Below are 21,226 nucleotides of genomic sequence, written 5' to 3'. Positions count from 1 at the left end.
GGGACATGCACACTCAGCTGTTGCACATGAGGAGGAGTCTGGAGCCCGGTATGCACGCTCGGTGAACGTGCACGAGGCTGGCTTCATCCAATATCTGGGCACAGGAATTTGGCATCTGGCATTTTACAACGACGGACGCAACACAGAACAAGTCTCTTACAATACCATCCTCATAGGTGAGATACAGACGTATATTTGTGATAGCCACGACTGTGTGTCATGGAATTCCTGGTGAGGTAGGGTAGTTGTATGTAGAGATGAAATGGTTGCCAGTTTCATGCTACATCATGGTGGAAATGCCAGACTGTTAGTATTACTGTGTACATTTTGATTATCCCTATAACCGTGGGTGATTACCATGAATTGAATGAATTGAATTTAACTGTTAATTTGATGTTAGGTTCTGTACAACATCAACCAGCAACAGGTTCCCAGACGAATGCATGGCAAGCAATGTGGGTTTGCTATGTGTCAGTCAAAACATGGCGGGAGGTGGCAGCGCCACTTCTTAAACCTTTTTGCACCAAGTTTAGCGGGTATAAGTGAGTTTTTCAAAAGCGACTAAGCCTGCTGAAAAAGACTATTGACTCCTTATACACTGCCAGACAAGTTTGCCTTTCTGTTAGGAGCGATGTCACATGACCGCAGAGCTCACACACAGATGCAGGAGACACAGTGAGCAGTAGCCGCTGAGCCTCCATGTGAGACGCTTCGATGGGTGATTCTGTGTTTTATAAAAAGGGCTGCAGCTCACTGTCACAGTGTGGCCGCTGTGTTTCTGGTTTAACAGCACCGTGCTGAACAGGTGACAGGTGTGTCTACAGTGTCTGTTGTCTTCAAGACTTTACGGCAGGGTAAAAAAAAAAACATTGGTATTCCCTTGTTTACAGAGTGGGCATGCAGCAGGCAAACCCAGTATTGCTGCTGGTCCCTTATGACATAAATGATTTCAGTTTCTATTTTATTACTTTTTGAACATTTTCAGCACATTTTAACAATATCATGATGATACTGGTAACCGTGATCATTTTCGTCACTATTATCGTTGCACTAAATTTCTATACCATTTCTAGACTAGTATTTAAGTGCACTTCTACAGTAAGCACAATGCATACAACATTGTCTACTAAATATGACCTCACCAGTTAAACCTGTCCAACACCAGATTTTCATCATAGGAATTAAAATAAAAACTACATATTTTATAATATCAGTTATTATAGCTGTAATTATCAACATCAGAGAGGCTTTGTTTTTTAACCTTACCTTCGCACCAAATGACTTGACAGAAATCCTTGTTTCAGACTAAGCTGTAAAACTATTGCTTGTCATTATGTCTGCAAATACATCCGATGCTTCCGACCAGTATGTAGCCTACATTTAGTGGCATAGTACTAGTACTTGTACTTGTGCTTGTTTTACTGTACTAGACATTTACTGTTTACTAGGGCAGACACCTGTCTTCAAGTTAGAAGGATTGGCAAAGGCAGTAACCAATAACAGTGCTTTCTCTGACTGAAAGAATTGTGTCATCGGTTTTTCTTATGCCGTGAAATCTGAACAGATCTTTTTGAAGCCAGTAACTTAAAGAAAACAAGCATACTCGCTGACACAGCTGCAGATGCAGGGGGAAGGAGAGAAATGAATTAAATGCGAAAGAAGTGCTCGAATAACTAATCACTTGATGGTCTGCTATAGACCTCTCATGATAATATTCATGACTCGGAATACTTAAATGGAACAAGCTTTTGATTTTCCTGGTCTCTAAATGAATATAAATAATGGAGGAATGGATAGACCATAGGACATCTAGACCCCCTCAAAATTAGGGAGTCACCACCCATTCACTGGTTTGGTTGGTACACATACATGGTTTCCTAATGGTGGAGATTTAACAGTGTAATCACTTCACCTGCAATCACTGGTCTAATTAACATATCCCCTTCTGTACTGTATCAACCAATTAAACATACTTACAAAAATCACTTATATTTTTCATAAATCAACCAGGACAGCAGGTTTGACTAAGAACAGCTTTACATCCAAACAGACTAAAAAGGGATGAGTGGTACGACAAGGACCGCAGTCCAACCTAAAACACCTTCAGCCACAAAAAACACCTGAGACAGAATTATGTTGAAACACTTAGAGAATACAAACAGATAATAAGGACTTTGCAGCATCAGGACAGAGATGATGAAACACAGCAGCCCTAAACTGAGACAGGCCCTGCTTCAGTTATTCAATCTAATTCGTCAATCAGCTTTCTTTCCCTTTTTTCTCCAAAATATGAGAGTGGAGATGAATTAGACCCTAACAATTACCAAGGCATCTGGGTGAGCAATAATCTGGGGAAGGTTTTGTGCAGCATTGTCAATGCCCAGACACTGGACACTGGAGCACAAGGTCTTGCGTGAAAAGCGAACTGGCTGTTTTACCCAATCACCGCAAAGACAAGGGAAACATGTTTGCACGTTTTACTTATTTTAAAAAAAGTTTTTGATTCTATTTTGCAAGAGGGATTATATTATAAAATTCTCCTAACTGGTGGCCCTGAGATTTCAATGCAGTGCAACTTAAGAAATCTGACAAAACACATACAACCTCAGAAAACATCTCCATCAGCACATGTGCTACAAATACTCACAATGCAATGGAAGTGTTTCCAGGGGACACTAAAAAGTGATGAACCTGGCTGGGACACACTTGTTGTTCCATGCCCAATGGTGACTTTTGAAGTTAAAAGTATTGAACTTTTGTTTGTTTGCAAGTGTTTTCTTAAGATGAGTGTGTTCAGCTCTCAGGGTCACTGTAAATTGGCAACAAAACTAGACATCTCTTCACTGAAGGGAGAGACGACTTTCAGGACAACAGCTTGTCTCCAACTCTGTTTAACATCTACATTAATGACCCAGCTGTACTGCTGGAGCAGTCTGGAACCCCTGGATTAACCGTTAAAAATAAAGACGTTAAATTCCTGCTCTATTGATGATCTGTTGCTGTCACCCATACAACAAGGACTACAGCAGCACCTGGACCTCATGGAGCAGGTTTGTCAGAACTGGCCCCTGTCAGTCATCTTTAGCTAATCTAAAGTCATGATCTTCCAAAAGAAGCGCATATCTGAGGAAACCAAATATCAGTTCATCTAGACCACAGCCCATAATATGATCAGAATGTGTGTCTCAGGTAACATTAACAATTTAAATAACACTAAATTAAAATAACACTTAACAAATAACCAAGAGCATAATAGAACTACCAACCCGAGAACTGGACCCCCAAAAGAGTCCCTTCTGTCAGCTGGTTCTGAGACATGACTGAACAAATAACAGCCATTACTGTTCAACCTCAGACCAGCACTACTTTCCAACCACTAATCAGAGTAAACCAAATGATTAAATTAACAAAAGATGCAAATCTGGAATATTGGATGACTCAAACCAAAACTCAAATCAAATTGCTATCTGACCCATAACCATGAATATAAACTGGCAGAGTATCTCTTTACTGTCAAAGATACAAAAAGCTGAGACAGATCCAGAGCAAATACAGACTCAGAGTCAAACCACAGAGAAAGGAACAACACAAGAAGTCCTGGCTGCCAACACAGGGATGACAGGTGAGGTAGAGACAGAGATACACTTCCTCTGAACACACACACAAACATATGCAAATAACAAATACTAATATACTGTAAATATATAATTAATGTATGTAAAAATATGTTGGTTACATTTTGCTTTTCTAAAACTTTCATGCCAATAAATCACCTTTGAATTTGAAGGAGGAAGGCAGCACAATAATTTGATGTTAGAATGTGATGATTGGACTCATTGGCTGTAACTACGGCAACTGTTCTCAAGGACTGGCCTTTCAGTGCTGTATATACTGTATGTATGCGTGTTTCATTTCTAAAGAAACTGTTATATATCCAGCCCAACCAATTACTTGCACCCTTAAACCATCTCGCTCTCTCTCTCCCCTCTCTCTCTCTCTATCTCGCTCTCTCTTTCTCTCTCTCTCTCTCTCTCTCTCTCTCTCTCTCTCTCTCTCTCTCTCTCTCTCTCTCCACAAATCCAAATAAGCTTTATTGGCAAGACAGATCAGAAACCTATATTGCCAAAGCAGTACAGAAAATCATTAACACTGACAGATGATTAGCAAAAAATATACAATAGTATGTAAATACCATATCAAATCCAATGTGATAAAAAGCATTGAATGAAAATCACGTTCAATTCACAGGACATAAATGTTGCCCATAATATATGGAGGGAATGAGTGGTGTAGCAGCTATAATACTTTTACATATGTATTCAGAAACATTTACCACAGAGCTGGTTTCTCTGCATGTACAGTCCATATATTTTGCACAATGACTTTTCTCCCCACATGGACAAGACAGTGTCAGAGATCGGGGAGATAGATAAACTCAGGATAAACTGGATATAGGATGTTCAAAGAAATCCTCTCTCAGATCCATAGATTTCTCACAATGAGATTCTGTTTCAACTTCTCTTTTATGACAAAGTGAACAGAGCCTGGGCTGTTTCTATGGCCAGGCTGGGTTCACTTAGTCTTTACATTGTCGACATTTTCTTCGGTTTTCTATTAGTTGGGGCTTGTCAAGTGCTCTGCCACCATGTACTCTCTGTTTAGGGTTAAATCAAATTCTAATCTACTTTGTGATTCGTTGGTTTTGTTCCAATATTTGATATCATTTCATTTTTGTTTTGAGGTGTTTGGTTGGGCCACATTGTTTGGTGTCTGTCCTAAAGCTCTGGAGTGAGTGGGCAGAGCTTCAGTACTAGCTGGCAGAGGGTTACTCTTGTCTTTGTTCAGCTCTTGGCACTGAATGGCCCTGTACTGGTAGGAGAAGGGGTCACTAGATTGGAGGTGTTTTTAAAATTTGATGTCTGGCTTTTGAATTTGAATTATTAAAGGGTATCTCTCTCTGAGTGAGTGAGTGGAGCTTGTTTCTGTCTATCTTGCTGTACTGTGCTCATTTCTTTTTTCTTTCATATAGATCCTGACATTTGTGTTTGACTGTTGTTTCGGTGTAGCTAGTTGTAGGCTCAGTATGGCAATGTGCACAATGTGGAGGGTAGTAAATAAATTTCAGTGGAGGGGGTCCAGCCAAGCGGTTGGAGTGATGGTTGCGCCAGCATAAAGTCTGTCTGTTGGTGACATGGAGCAGCTATCTTCCTGGACAGTAGACCAATGGCCAAAGTTAGTCATTCAAGACACTTTTACTCTTTTACACTTTTACTTATCTCGCTGGTTAGTCCAGCTAGGAAGAGAAATGTCTCTAATGCTCCCCCATTCATTGAAGTGAAGGCTAAGGAATGGACAGCTCGTCTCCCCCATAGAAATGGTTTCATGGGCCACAGATCCCTCCTGCTCAAACTGGCTGTGTGTCACCGTGGGAAAGTTTTCATGGTTCTTAAAAATAACATGGATGATAATCTTAATCTGCCTTTCAAATTTAAAAAAGACGGCTGCAACTACATGGTCTTTGCCTCGTCTGAGACCATGAAGTGTTCTGGTTATGGTGTGGAGAGACATTTAATGCGCTCCTGCCCGGGAAGCTGCGTCCGGAAGTGCTGCTGCTGCTGCTGCTGCTGCTGCTGCTGCTGCTGCTGCTGCTGCTGCTGCTGCTGCTGCTGCTGCTGCTACGACGGAGGGGGTGTCCGAGCCGCCAGGGATGATATTAAAAGAGCTGCTTTCTTTAAGATGATGGAGCTGAAGAAAATAGATGTAATGGTGAAACACACGGTAATATAGATAATGAAATTAATTAGAAGAAGGGATGTAATGGGGACGTTAGTGGGGATTGTGGTTCCCAGGAGCCTTCTCCTTGTGAAGTAGGTACCTATGTAAATGTAAAGTCTACACAGTGGCAAATAAATGCTGGTTTGAAAAATAAAAATCTCTCTCGCTCTGTCTTCTCTCTCTCTCTTAATCAGAGTCGATTATGGAGTGTCCTCAGAATTGTCATGGAAACGGAGATTGTCTCTCAGGAATATGTCACTGTTTCCCAGGATTTCTGGGGCCTGACTGCTCTCGAGGTAAGAACACACACACACACACACACACACACACACACACACACACACACACACACACACACACACACACACACACATTCCCACCCATAGAGAGGCAGTAATTGTTGGGAGCTTGTTATCCCAGCAGTGAGTGTGACCTGCTCATTCTGAAGGTGTCACTGTTCTGTTCTGTGGTTTCTCTCCCTCTCCACTCTCTTTATCAAAGGAATACATTGACCTGTGTTCAAACTTTACAATGGTTGACAGTCTAGACTCCGACACAAAAAGTAACAGAGACAATTTTAATTTGAAGAGAAACTGATGTCTTGAAATTTGGTGGACATTAAAAAGAGAGCAGTTGTCTTCCAACGGCTTCATCACTCAGACCTGCAGGTTGAGATTTGGCTTAATAATAATAACACCATACTATTTTTTTGTGATTTTTTGAATCCGTTCATCCTAAAATGCATGGAGTATTGCAGTATTGACAAACTGTAATCCATCAATCTGCATCTCACCCATCACACACCGAAGGCACACCACAATGGCTGGACAATATCTGAGTTATTAAAGAACAATATTGGTCCCATGTAGAAGCTGAACCTAAATCCAGACTGTGACAGTGTTGAGTGATCACATGCTGAATAGACTAGTGCTGTCTGTTTTGAAACCAGGTGATGAGTCAGAGTGGGGCCTCCTCTCCTCGTCTTATTCCACAGGACTTGATGTTGCAGAATTGGAGTGTGATTAATACTGCGTCTGAACTGTATGTGAAATGGTCGGATCACATTAACCCCTGTTGCCCCATTTTCTGTAACTTTGTAAAGAGAGGAGCCAGTTTTCATTTGTTGCACGACCATTTGTGGCAATTTCAGCGTGAACAACTGAGTGCAACAGTATGAATGTCTCCCGTCTGAAAATATGTGGCGTTACGCTCGTCTTTGAACTACATCACATCTCCTCCCTCTCTCTGACAGCTGGCTTTTCACTCCGCCTTGCCATGTGGCAATTCAGGATGACTATGAATACATTTGATTTCCAGTGTAGTCAGACAGCACGTCTTAAGAACTAGTTCTGAGAGACCATAAATCGGCCCTATGGGCCCTAAGGACTTCTATGTAAGAACTAAGGGAATGGCCACAGGACAGTTGAAAATTTTATGTTTCCGAGACAAATGAATACATCCGGGGCATAATGGAATCATTTGTCATTCATGTACATGGACTGTCATTTGTTAAATTTATCATGTACCCCAAATAAAATTAAGCTCTTTTGTGCCCCAGTGACAGCAGCAACAGTAGTGACCAAAGGCATTATGTTTTTGGGTTTGTCCGTCCGTCCTGTCCCATTCTCGTGAACTCGATATCACAGGAATGCCTATAGGAAATTTCTTCATATTTGGCACAAACATTCTTTTGGTTTCATGGATGAACTAATTGCATTTTGTTGGTCAAAGGTCAAGGTCACCATGACCTCCCGTCCCAACCTCCCTTTCTTGTGAACACAATATATGAGGAACGTCTGGAGGGTTTCTCATTACATCTGGCCCAAACTGGTTAGAATTTGGTGGTCAAAGGTCAAGGTCACTGTGACCTCACAAAACACGTTTTTTGCCATAGTTTAAGAATTCATGCACTAATCATGTCAAGATACCTTTTTTATTTGAAGTGTTTATCCATAAGAAGATATATTTGTGGTTTAAAGAACCTAAATTTCAGTTTAACGCTCAGCGAAACCAAATCCTGCAAGGCTGAATGGTGGGTCCAGGTGGGCGGAGCTTGTGGCATGGCTGAGAGCAGTGACTCCTTTGTTGTGACATCACAAAGTTCCAGAAGTCCTGACGGCTGGTTTTAAGGCTCAGTTTCTGAATACAGGCTGTGTGCATTTCTCTGTGGACTGAGGCTTTGATACTTTCACAGTATTAATATAGAACCTAGACCTGCTTTATAATCTGACAACACATGGACATCTGCCTTTATACTGTATGGGATTAAACTCCCTCTTCACTATAAGCAGTATATTATATGGACATGGATGTAAACTGCAACTTGTTTGGTGAAGGCAAACAACTGCCAGGTGGAAATTCTAGTTTGACTAATTTGTTGTTTGCATGGTGCAGACACTGTAGACTTGCTAACTAACTGACTAATGGAGCTTAAGGGGAACTTTGGGGTTCAAGTCTCTGACTGTCAGTCCATGTAACCAGTATGTCTGACTGATCCATCTTCCTCCATGTGTCTGGTACAGCTGCCTGTCCAGTGCTGTGCAGTGGTAACGGCCAGTACTCCCGCGGACGCTGTCAGTGCTACAGCGGATGGAAAGGCACTGAGTGCGACGTGCCAGCCAACCAGTGCATCGACATCCACTGTGGGGGGCACGGCATCTGCATTATGGGTGCATGCATCTGCAATACTGGTTATAAAGGCGATAACTGTGAGGAAGGTAAGAACAATTTCCTCCGAGCAGAGACACAAACAGGTACATGTAGTGAATTACTTTGTTGTTGGCAGCAGTTAGCTCCCTCGCTCTGCATATGACACTGCTGTGCGTCATGTCATGTCATTGAGAAGCTGTAATTTGGTGAAGATGTCGGCACATGATTAAATGTCAACATAAATAATTCATTTAGCGCACATTTATGGCTGTGATTGACATTTACTTTTAAATCAGAAACATCCATGCAATTTGTTATAATTGGATAATAATTCACAATAACTTCCAAAGTTTCCATCTTTTTAACTCATATTATTGCTCTTGGTAATGTGACAGGGCACTTAGTAAATGTCATATAGTGTTGGTGTGAATAATTAAACTAACTGTTATCATTATGTGAATGGGAGTATTGTGGAAGTTGTGAGGTCTATGTTCTCATGCCACCTCCTGTATTTATTGTAAAGAACACAATGAGCTTGATTGTTCCTTGGTTAGCTTCAGTACACATTACTCAGCAGCTAATCTTTGTCCCTGCTTTTGTGGTAGCTGCATTCATCCCTCAGGTGAGACTGTTGACAGGTAGTTTGTCCAGATAGTGTTGTCGCTGCATGGTAAATTAATTTACTCTAATCTCTCTGTCACACAAACAAACACACATACACGGTTACTGTCCAACTGCTGACAGACAGTTGGCTAAGGCAACCTACGGGCTACGCACCACACTAATTTAATCTGAATTGATCAATGCTAATCTACTATTGGCTGGTTGGACACACACACACACACGCACACACACACACATACACACACACTTAATCTGACATACTACAACATCCAGAGGTTGACGCTAATCTCTATAGGGATGTATATATTCATATCATGAAAGTGTGTGCAGGTGTAGACACAAAGGTGCACACGTGCCGTCTATACATACACACTCATTCAGATATGCAAATCCATATAATAGGGGACAGTAACCAGATTAGTTTCAGATTAGTTCAATACGCGGCCACACTAATCCTCTCTGAGCGAGTGTGTGAGGGAGACAGAAGGAGAGAGCGAGAGAGCATTTGCATTTGTGTGTGTGTGTGTGTGTGTGTGTGTGTGTGTGTGTGTGTGTTAATCCCATTTACAGATGCTGAATCTGCAAATTATGTCAATGATGCCATGTAGAATTTCCACTAGAAATATCACAGAAATATAATGTGCAAGGAATCAATAAGGAACAAATAGTCATAGCCATAAATGTGTCAGCATTACTGAGAGGCAAAAAAAACAAAAAAAACAAAAAGCATTATGTTGTTGAAAGTACAATCTGCACTGGTTTGGTGGTCCGCCATCTGAGTTGCTAGGTGTTTACTTCAGCTCTGTAGTTTCAAACACTGAGAGTTTCACTGAATTACATCAAATCATGTACCACCAGATAAAAGTCTCTGAAAGTTTCAGTTTCACCTCTTTGTTCATTTATTGACTCTCCCTGTCTCTTGATCGCCCACACATGCTCTCCCTCTCTCTCTGTCGGTTGGTCAGTTAAAACATCGGTATTTTTCTTTTTATCTAACAATGCCATTTCATAAAAACCAGGCAGCGTCCCATCATGAAGAGGATTCAGCTGACGCAGGTTGCCACATTCAGATTGACCCTGATGTTGGTTTAAGGAGTATAAGCAAACCAAAAGATCAGCTTACAGCAGCTGAGAGAGAATGCTGAGAGTTGGGTAGATTCTCAGTGGCGGTACAAGCAGCCTGTTTGTGTTATATATTGAAAGTTTTGCTTTGGTGTTCTTATGTTCTCCTCTCTGGTTCTTGGAGATATGCCTAAACGTTTTTGTGAAAGTGATTTTTACCTCTTGGAGATCTGAATGGCTGCTCCTTAAAACATATTTCTAACGGCTGGCTTCAGAGAATCTGCCCTACTGTGTTCATTCAGTTTACAACATGCAAAGATGACTTTTACCCTTTGACTAAAGAAGGACAGGGGGTAAAAAATACTGGATGGTATATTTCAAATCTCAGAAAGCAGATATAGTTTAATTCTCCTTTTTTTCTAGTTTATCATATTTTTCTTTTTTTTTTTTACAGAACTGGCACTAGAACTGTCGCTGAGTCAATTCAGAGTCAGCAGTTCTAACCAGTGTACAGTATGTATTAATTGTACTGTATACACGAACTTTACATCTTATCTCCAAAAATCTTCTCATCACCTTAAATAAAAAATGTAATGAGTCAACTCACAAAGTGCAAATGGACTCAGGTCTTCCTGAATGATGCATCGACTCATCAACTTTTAGGGGGCAGCCCAAACTTGTGACTGAGCCCCTGTGTAATAATGAACTTTATGTGTTTCCAATTAACGACCTCCTCCTCGTCTTCCTGTTCTTGTGTTTATCTGATGCTAATATTTTCACTTAGGTTTTATCTTGCCTACAAACAGCCCTTTCCTTTGGAACTACATTTTTTCAACCATTGAACTACCGCAATCCTATATACAAGCACACCCTACGCTTAGCTCTGTCTGACTCAAGCAGCTGATCTGCAGAGTAATACAGTGCACACCGTAGTAATGTAATTGTGCGTAGTAGTATGGTAGTTCAACAGTTCACAAGCTGTAGTTCCAAAGGACGGTTAGATAGAGCTTGTTCCGCTGCCCTGAAGTGGCCAAAAATCAGTCAATGCAGCTTGAAATATATAAATATACAGTGTATATAATACTATATGTTCTATTTAATGTTTTAACTCCGTCTCTTCATCTCTTTGTCTCCAGTGGACTGCATAGACCCCAGCTGTTCAGCCCATGGGGTGTGCATTCATGGTGAGTGTCACTGTCAGCCAGGCTGGGGCGGAGCCAGCTGTGAGATTGCCAAGGCTATGTGTCCGGACCAGTGTTCTGGTCATGGAACCTACATCGCAGAGACCAGCACCTGTACCTGCGACCAGAACTGGACTGGGCCTGACTGTTCTTTAGGTGCGTGTCATGTTTAATAACAACTTATCTTTAGAGTCTCTAGAGTTATTAAAGTTCTTTACAGAATCATTAAGAGAGGATAAAGAAGAGCAAGATCAGCATAAAATGAAAATGAAAAAGCAATTACAGAGCAGAACAATTACGATAACAGTGTTAAGAGTAGTGAGTCTCTGGGAACAGGTGTAAATGATGAGACACATAGCTTGTAAAACAACTAATAAGACATAAAGTGAATAAGTACAAAACCTGAACTTCTCAGGAGTCACAAAGTCACAAAGTAGCATTACAAGACAGGGTGGGCCGAGGCTAGCTGGTTGGCATGCTAACTTCAGTAGAAAAATGAAGTGATTACAACAGAAGCTGAACTTGCAACCTTTCTGCTAGACTTGTAAACAGATGTTGATGCTGACATTTGCTATGTTGCGATAGCAAAAACTTAAGTATAACACGTGAAAGGAGTCTCTTGCGCTTCAGCCCCTCCACTAGAGATCGGTGCTCTCAGAGTAGGACAGGATGCAAATAGTTTGATAGGTCTCTTCAGAACAAGTGAACCCAAATGAAATACTGGAGCACATGATTCACTTTAGCAGTTTAATGACTCTTTTGCACCTGATCATTAAACTGCTGAGGTGAATCGTGTGCTCCAGTATTTCATGGGGGTTCAGTCGTTCTGAAGTGGCCGAACTACTTAAATATAGCACCTCTGAAATGATGACAGTGCTTTAGCTAGGCCTATATTCACAGGTAAATGTATCTTCTACAACTTGGCTACCTTGGGGGTAAAAAAGATGTTCACCTTTACAAGTAAGTTAGGAGTTTGAAACAGCCAGGAGAACCTTACCTGAGGATCCCACACTTCAGCTTGTGAGGAGGTACAAGCTCAGTGACATAAATCACATTAAGATTTCAGTAAGATCAGTAACATCAATTCTTAAACTAACCCACGGCCAATGAAGATAGAAGGACTATGGTTTCAAAATGACTTGCAGCGTGTCAGATACCCTGCAGCTGTGGTTTGTAGTCCCTGAAAACAGGAGATCTATCTCTTGACAGTGGAAGGGGTCAGAGTACAGCAGAAAGTAACATACTATAAAATAAATGGTGAATATACCATTTACCATTTATTAGTATGAAATATGACTCATGACTCAATCATAAAAGGGAACTTTGTATTTTATCAGTGCTCGGCTGTGGTACCTTTTGGCTAAATGAAAACATCTGTTAAAGGTTCATGGTCATGTTTTTCATTTGTTTTGAAGATTAAATTGATGATTACGATTATATTTGGGAAACTCATTTGGTTAAGGTCAGTCTTTCCCTAACCTTAACCAAAGTCTTTTGTTTGCCTGCACCTAACATGTGGGCGCAAACCCCAGTCTCATTGTCTAAGTACTGTGATTTGCAAACCCAGCAATTAACCCTAAATGTCAGATTAGGAATGGTGCACTTCCTAAATTGGTAAAAACATTACCACAGAGCATCGGCCTCGCCGGCAATTACATTTCCTCCAAAATGTATTTGGCAAAGCAAAGGGCATAGCATAATTTTCAAGTCCTGCATAACTAAATGACAAAGTAGGTTGCTGGTCATTGCCTTTCCAAATGACCTATGTTACAGTTTTTCTGATCTGATTCTCCAGTTGGTAGCACAACATCGTTTGACAGTGCTTTTCAATATGTACATGTCAGCTACAAAATTCATATGGTTGTTTTCTAAAGAAAACTACTTCTTTTGGGTCAGGGAACGATCGCGGTAATGGTTAAAGGAAACCAAAATTGACTTGTCAGCAGGAAATGGGAAACAAACAGTGGGCTCAGTTATTACAGTCATATGCTTTGTTGACCCATTCATCTACCCCGACCTCCTCTCACGAGAGCTGTGCGGCGCTCTAACAACTATTTTTCTGTTGCTGAAAAGAGGGAGGGAGATGAAAAGAAGGAGAGGGAGACCTGAAGCGACTGCACTGATACGGATCAGTAACAGATGGCTTGACATAAAAACAAAGACAGGAGGAAAGGAGTGTGTGTGTGTGGACACCCTTGTTTCACTATAGTTGTGGGGACCAAACTGCTGGACGTCACAAGCTTAAATGGCTGTTTGGGGGTTAGGTTGGTTGTAGCATTAGAATTATGCCAGGAACACACTGCCTGCGTTGTGTGTGCGATGAGAAGCACGCGTGTGTTCACACCCTCTGTGTCTCTGCTGCGTCGCTGCTGCTGCATCTCTTTCTCTCTCTGCGTAGTGTGCAGGAATGTTGGATTTCGTTTTATTATAAATTCATTTCAGATTTATTTTTGACAGAAAACCTCACTCAGATGTCACTGTCTCCACATGCAGCTGCTAAAATTGTTAAAAAAATATATTTATATTTTGAGACCAAATCTCTAGATCATGCCACGCAGCCACGAGGCGAGAGACGCCTATGTTTCACGTATGTCACGCAGCCGGTGTGTACGCTCTAATGTGATTACATGTGCACCAAAATGAAAACGAAAACGTTCCACAGCCGTGACGCATTCCGGTGTGTCCCTGGCTTGTTGGGGTTGGGGTCAGGGTAAGGCGTTCAGTTGTGATGGTCAGGGCTAGCTAAAGCATTATCTCAATGAACTGTCCCCACAAATATATTAAGACAAGCATGTGTGTTCTAATATTTGTGTTGCGTTGGGCTGTTACACTGAGTGTCGTCTGGTCAAAACCATCAAACATACATCCAATTAAGCAGCTGTCTCTTTGTAAAACACATGCACACACAGATAGACAAATTAAATAAATTACATGCACACGCAGATACATACACCTTTGTTGTCAGGCTTGTTCTGGACTCTTTTGGATCTGTCAAAACACTTAACAACACACATAAGAGCACACACACACTGACATACACCCTGAGGCACGTCACACTCTTATACACAGTTACTGTAAGCAAGTGTGGCTTTCTCTCCTTATCTTTCTCACACATGCACACTTGTAAATGACTTGATTAAGTTATACACAGACACACACACACACACACACTGACTTGTAAATCTCATATGTCAAACGTTTTTGTAAGCACTCTTTACAGACGCAACACAGCAAACAGACAGCTGTGTGGTATCAGAGAGTTTAGTCAAGGTCACCTACAAAGACACAGATACAGGTGAATAGACTTGAGGGAAAAGCTTTGGCTTTTAATTGATTTTTCACTTGTTTTTCATCAAGTTGCTCGGACAGGTCATTAGGGTTTAGAGGAGAATCAGTTCTTTCTGAGCCAGGACTGCTCTCCTGTGCTGCCTCTAGTCAGCTCGTATTGATAAATATTAATTAGCAAGTGTTGAATTGAAAATTGCAAGTCAGCACTGTCTGAGAATGGACATCATCTTTCGTGCAGTCATCCGCTCCCTGGGTCTCAAGGGGCTTATCACCTCATAGACATGGCAGCAACACTAGGGGAGGGCGCCCCTCATAACACCATTGGGAACCAGTGAGCTGCTGAATTCAAAGGTAGCAGAGAAAGACTGGAAGATGACCCTGTTCTGGAAGGCCAGTGACTCGCAATTTTCAATTACCCAAAACAGAAACACCACAAAAGTTATTACCTTCAAACTTTCTGTGTAATTACTCAAAGAGCTGAACTGCAGGTACATGTAATGAGAGCTGTATAACTCATCTCCTTTTACCTTAGGCCGTGAACTGATCAATCACCCACCATACATGACACCAACTTTGTACGAATACAGTAGTAATTAAAGCTGCAAGCGTTATGCGGGCACTCGCCCGGTGGCGACTTCATGGCCGCCAGTCACGTCTCTGTATAAGTGTAAACTAGACAATGAAAATTTCATGTAAATCAAAGGATGATTATAATTTAAGTGTTACTTTCTGTTTTCAGTAGGTGGCGCTATGGCTATGATCCTGTAGGAGGAGTAAATGTAAAACATGGCATTTCCTGTTGCCACAAGTAGGCGCTATGATTATAACTGAATACTGGCATGTAGATGTGTTCAGGCCGGGACTCATATCAAACACGCAAATTTTGGGGCAGTTTGGACAGTTTGCTGGAGTTGTAACAACTTCCTCTTTCATGGTGAAACATCCATATTTGCCAGGCGGCCATGGGCAGGTCCTCCAACAAAAACTCAAAAGCGTTATAATTTAGCAACGCAAAGGTCTTAAGCTAAGACTGACCTAATATGATGTCGATCTGTTGCAGATTAAATTCAAAATGGCTGACTTCCTGTTGGGTTTAGACTATGGACGCAAGAGGCTTTTTTGTACATCTTGGCATGTTTCATGTGTCTACCTTTTTTCGTACATGTAGATGAAACCACGGGGTAGGAAGTGCCTCGTAGAAATTTTCTATGGGGCATTATGGAGCCATTTTGCCACATCCATATGCAAGATGTATAAGATATTAAACTTTTCACCAGTGTGTGCAAAGTTTCATGGGTTATGTTTAGGCCGTCAAAAAGGCAATATATTTTGTGTGCGGAATAATAATGATAACGGAGCAATAAAACTCAGACAGTAATGTCTGCATTATTGCATTATTGCATTTTTGCCTACTACTGCGTTTTTTCTTTTGGAAATATCTACCTGTGTTTGAGGCGGAGCTTGTTCTGTCCTCCTACTTGCAGATGTGAGAAGATAAATAAAGTTGCTACAACAGTCCTGCTGTCATAGATATTTGTATTCTGTTTGACATCAACTGCTTGATGTGCTTTTTATAACTGAACAGTTTCTGTCTGGCTGCGGTTCTTCACCCACTCCTTCTTAGCATGAAAGGGAAACATATTTTAATATACAAATTTTTGTTGGCCCATTAGTGACATTGGTGAAGTTAATATGTCCACTGAGCACTTTGTGATGTGACAGTTTAGACTACATCATGATGCATATGTACAGTGTTGTTTGTGCTGTTTATAATGGAACTGAAGTGCCTTAAACAACATTTGCTAGAGTACAGAATTGATCTGAATGCATTATATTCATTTTTCTTCTCCAACAGAGGTGTGTCAAGTGGACTGCGGCAGCCACGGAGTCTGTTTTGGTGGTGTGTGTCGGTGCGAGGAGGGCTGGACAGGGACTCTATGTGACCAGAAGGCCTGCCACCCACTGTGCAGCAAGAATGGAGTGTGTAAGGAGGGGAAGTGTGAGTGTGACCAGGGATGGACGGGGGAGCACTGCAATATTGGTGAGTGGATCACATAAACACACACATACACACACACACACACACACACACACACACACACACACACACACACACACACACACACACAGCATGTCTAACTTACCTCAAGAAAGCCTCAGAAATGACAGGTGTGTCCAGTAGGACATGATAAAACAGTTGCACACCACTCCGCAGCCTTCGGTGGGTAGGCAAACTCTTCTTCACTGATAGGACTTGAAAGAACCCGTGACAGATATAACACAGTCTCTTTTCTTCGTGGCTGCTGCCTGCGCAAGATTAGAGGAAAATGTCATTGCTAATTATATGGACGTCCATGTTTATGTTGGTGATTGTTGTCATCCCATAAAGCTGGTGCTACAATAGTACCACTAGTGAAAATGAGATCCAGGTTGTAAAAAGCAGAATTGCCCTTTAGAATCAGTCAAGGTTGGCCTCTCTCTGGGAAATCCTATTAGCTACTCCATTTCTTAACTGACGTTAGCCAGCTGATGCTGTATTAGCTGTATCAGGCTAAAAGCCCCATCTTATCAGGTCATTTCTGTCCATTATCACTCCTAAACGTTTGTTTTCTTAAAGCAAGTGAAAATGCTGCTGGTCCAATAAGAATATTCAGAACTTTTTCTAATGTAAATCAACTTGTTTGACGTCTGAGTGCTTGTATCTAGGCTGCTCCACTAGAATTGAGAAAAATGAACTTTAATTCCAGAAAAATACTCTAATCATTTAAACAAAATTATTTTTTTTCATTTCATTGTATTCATTTTTTTCAAAAATTCAAAAATGTTAAATATAAATTGAATATTCACCCCCCTCTTAGCTGTTTTGTTCTGGGGGACATTTCCTGTTCACCATTCAATATATCATTTAGATATCAAATGTTAGTAGTAGTCCCGGTTTCATGTATTTTGATCATGGTAACAGTTGCACTATAATAAACTATTATGAAGGTCAACTAATAAAACGAATATGGTTGCCCAACGTCCTGTGAAACAGGCCTACGGAATCATCCTGTAATTGGAAACTAAAAGACATGTTCTGTCTTAAAATTGAAACTGTTTTTAACTGTTTGTAGCTGTTAGTTAACTGCCAGGTTATGAAATCCTAACCGATGAGTGGGCCAGCTAAACTTTCCTCCACCTTGAGACAACAAAAAAAGAAAAATCTGATTGAATAACTAACTGTTTCGATAGTTTTAGCTTCATTTGTAAAGCTGCTATAGCTAGGAGCTAGCCCCCTTTGTTGGACACCAAAAACGAGGACTGTCCCTGGAAAATGGAGACGTCAATTGTTGGAGACGTAAATGCAGTGACCAGCTGGCTAACTGTCGCTAACTCTGTCGCTACCTGTGCACTGTGGGTTTTTCCGAGCCTTTTCACTGAAAACAGCTGCTGCTGAAAATGATGATGACACTTCTGAGATCAGTGAGACTGAAGTTGTGGCTGTAAAACAAATAATGAGCTGAAAGACACAGAAACGCTCCGTAGAGCTGAGAGGAACTGTAGAGTCAGGTGATTTTCTGTGGGTTATTGTAGTTTTTTGATAATAATGTTGATTTTATCAGCTTTAAGGATTCAGTTATAGAAATTACTTCATAAGAAGTAAAAAGAAATGACTACAAAAAAATGACTACGCGAACCACTAAAGAAGGGCTCTTGCTCAGTGTTGATGGATGGAACACTAACTTTTGGCGTCTACATTACTGACAATTGGATTGTGTTGTTGAGAAACCCGTTCCTGTTGTGTTGTGATGGTTAAACAGTGACACAGATGAGAGGAGCTCACCTCCAAACCCTTCACTTAAAAAGCTATTTGTTGTCAAACAGGCAGACAGCTGCAGGATCACTGGGAGAGAGTTGTTGTCACTTAGACACACACACGCACAAACACACACACACACACACACACACACACACACACATGCACGCTAGCCCCTTTTATACAGCTGTTTCAAGGCAGGAATGTTGTGTCTTTATTCTGCCTTGCCATTGGCCCTGAGAGTTCAACACACTGCAACTTAAGAAAACACATGCTGCCAAATACTCACAACACAATGGAAGTGTTTCCAGCCAACACAAAAAAGTGATGAAGGGGCGTCCCGTGGCTCTCCCGGTAGAGGAAGCCCAGTCCTAACTGCAGCGGCCCGGGTTCGAGTCCGACCCATGGCCCTTTGCTGCATATCATCCTCTCTCTCTCTCTCTCTCTCTCACTGTCGCTATTGGAATTAAGGCAAAAGAAAAACTTAAAAAAGAAAGTGTACCATGGAAACACTTCTGTATTTGCAGAAGAAATTGTTTTGTGTTTTCTTAAGTTGCTGTGCGTTGAGCTCTCAGGGCCACCGTGCCATTCTTTATAAAAAGGTATGGACATGGAATGGCAGGGCATTGTTGTTCCGACAATAAGCCGCCGGCAGAAGTAGTCACAGAGCCAACATGGTGGGTCAGACGCTGATGTTGTCGTGTTACATGTCACGCCTCTGAATCTGGAACGCCAGCAGCATTACGGCGGCTTTGTTTGCTTCGGTGTGAACCAGCAAAGGAGGCGTAATGAGTGGTCTTCTTAACGGCATTATATCAGGATTTCTGTTTGAAAACAGCCACTGACACACATGGAGAAGGACACCGAGAGGATAACGACAGGAAGCTGAGGAGAAATCCATTAAAAGTGCTTAGCCAACAAACAGCTTGTGTGTTAGGATGGATTGTGTGGCTGGGGAGAGGATTGTTGCAGGCTTGTTGCCCCCCCCCCGCCCCCCCCGTCTCCAACCATCACATTTACATCCCGTGTTAAAGTCTTCTGGAAACTGTGACCTCTCTGTAGAATTGTCTGCATATTCATTAAGTGGAAGCAGCCCGGCCCATGGCAGTGCTCGAGGTGTTTGAGGTCTCAGATGAATTTGGTGATGAATAATACAGATCTTCTCTCTTTCTGTCTGTCTTTCTTTCCCTTTCTTTCATTGAACATCTTTTAATTTTCTTCATTCACTTGCCTGGTGAATCACTCCTGTGAGCAGCTGATGGTGATACTGGATAGTTTTTTTTTTTTTTTTTTTTTTTACAAGTCTTCTGCCTGTGTTTCTGGACTAAATTCTCTCTTTCTATCTTTTTCATTCTCTTTGCTTCCTTTCTTAAAGCTCACAATCCGGACATTAGAGTAAAAGGTACTGTACTCCTTTCTCTTCTTCTCCTCATCACTGGCTTTTTTCTCTTCCTCCCTTCATCCTTTGCTTTTCTCTTCATGTACTGTCGAGCTGTGGCTGCATCAGTGATAGGTTATTTTATTTATTTGTTTATCCAGACAGGTTTTTTAATTTTGGATATCTGGAGTATATTATGTTTTTTTCCTCTCATCCCCTCTATCATTTGCCAGCTCTGATGACATTAACCTTTACTGTGGATTTTAATATTGTCCTTAGCCAAATGTACAATGGCTTTATTTTCCTTTGCCTATAGAGTATGTATAGTATAGTATAGTATATTATAGTATAGTATAGAGTGCGTATTTTTCTCTGTATATTGTCCAAGTAGCTTTATTTTTGTAGTTTTTGCATGCTGTGTCTCTGCCATTAATTTGAACACCTACTGAAGCCTCCCAGATTTCTTCTTTTCCATCAAAATTGCCAAAATGTCAAAATGTTTTGTTGAAAAAGTCAGAATTGAGTATTCAGTTATGTTGACCTCCAACATTAGATTTCTGGCTGTTTGTCGTGAATTGGTTTGACATTGAGGGCTTATATTTTAAGGTTTCTGTAAAGCTGTGTCACTGCAGTGAACGTGGAGAAGCAGGGCAGTGATCCAGTTTCCCTTGGTTGTCATACTATACAGTATGTTGAAGCTGGATTAAAAAAAACTGTTAGAAAACCACTTTGAAACACATATTTGACTGTTGTACTCTTGTAGATAGTGTATGTTTGACATTGTAATGTTCTTAGTGGCTTGGGACAGATTGATAGTCCAGACATGTTATTACTTTTAGCAGACAAGGTCAGTACAAGCACAGAGAAAAATAACATTGAAAGTTTTTGATGTAGAATGAAATGCTGGCTCGGCTTTAAGCTCAGTTCTCCTGTGCTGTCCCCGTCATGTCTCTCTGCACAGTCGTATGACTACATGTTTGTGAATCTGACTCTAACTATCAGCCTCTGTACTGAAAACATTTGTGTAATTGCAAGTATTTGAATGATTTTAAGCCTCCCTCTGTGCAGCGTGGGAATATTCTAGATAAGGAGCCAGAGTATTCATGTTCAGAGGCCATGCAGAACTGGACAAGGAAAAAAAAAAACATAGTAGATTATAAAGTGGCCTTCCCTTAACATCGTGAACTAAATACAGTTGCAGTCATATTAGTCGGTAATTATTATTTGTAGCTGTAATTGCTAAAAGACCACTTCTTATTTATTGCATCCTGCTCATAAATGGTATGAATTTGGCAACACTGTCTTAGATGTATGCCAGAAGTTTCTGAAGAACTTTTCTAAGTCTCCTTGACATCTCTGTCAGCTGTTGAGGCAAGGAAACACAATTTTGGGAACACGATTTTAGGCAAAGCCTGAAGTTAAGGTTAAATGACCAAACAGCAACCACCACGGCAGAGAGCGCGATAAACTGAG

General features: G+C 41.1%; 1 protein-coding gene across 1 annotated transcript in view; it reads left to right on the top strand.

Moving 5' to 3' along the window:
* The window catches only part of LOC111230447 (teneurin-3), a 251,188-nt gene that overhangs the window by 141,463 nt on the left and 88,499 nt on the right, over positions 1–21,226 (top strand). Inside the window, exons 11-15 of the mRNA XM_022757188.1 lie at positions 1–176; positions 5,970–6,071; positions 8,298–8,492; positions 11,247–11,447; positions 16,435–16,620. The exon at positions 1–176 is cut by the window's left edge and continues 74 nt beyond it. Of these exons, the coding sequence (XP_022612909.1) occupies positions 1–176; positions 5,970–6,071; positions 8,298–8,492; positions 11,247–11,447; positions 16,435–16,620 (860 nt within the window). The remainder of the gene's footprint in view (positions 177–5,969; positions 6,072–8,297; positions 8,493–11,246; positions 11,448–16,434; positions 16,621–21,226) is intronic.

Source organism: Seriola dumerili, unplaced genomic scaffold (genome assembly GCF_002260705.1).
Source record: "Seriola dumerili isolate Sdu_G_001 unplaced genomic scaffold, Sdu_1.0 BDQW01000267.1, whole genome shotgun sequence".
In the NCBI taxonomy this organism is placed as follows: Eukaryota; Metazoa; Chordata; class Actinopteri; order Carangiformes; family Carangidae; genus Seriola; species Seriola dumerili.
The sequence above is the reverse complement of the archived record's forward strand: the minus strand, read 5'-3'. Positions and strand labels throughout refer to the sequence as shown.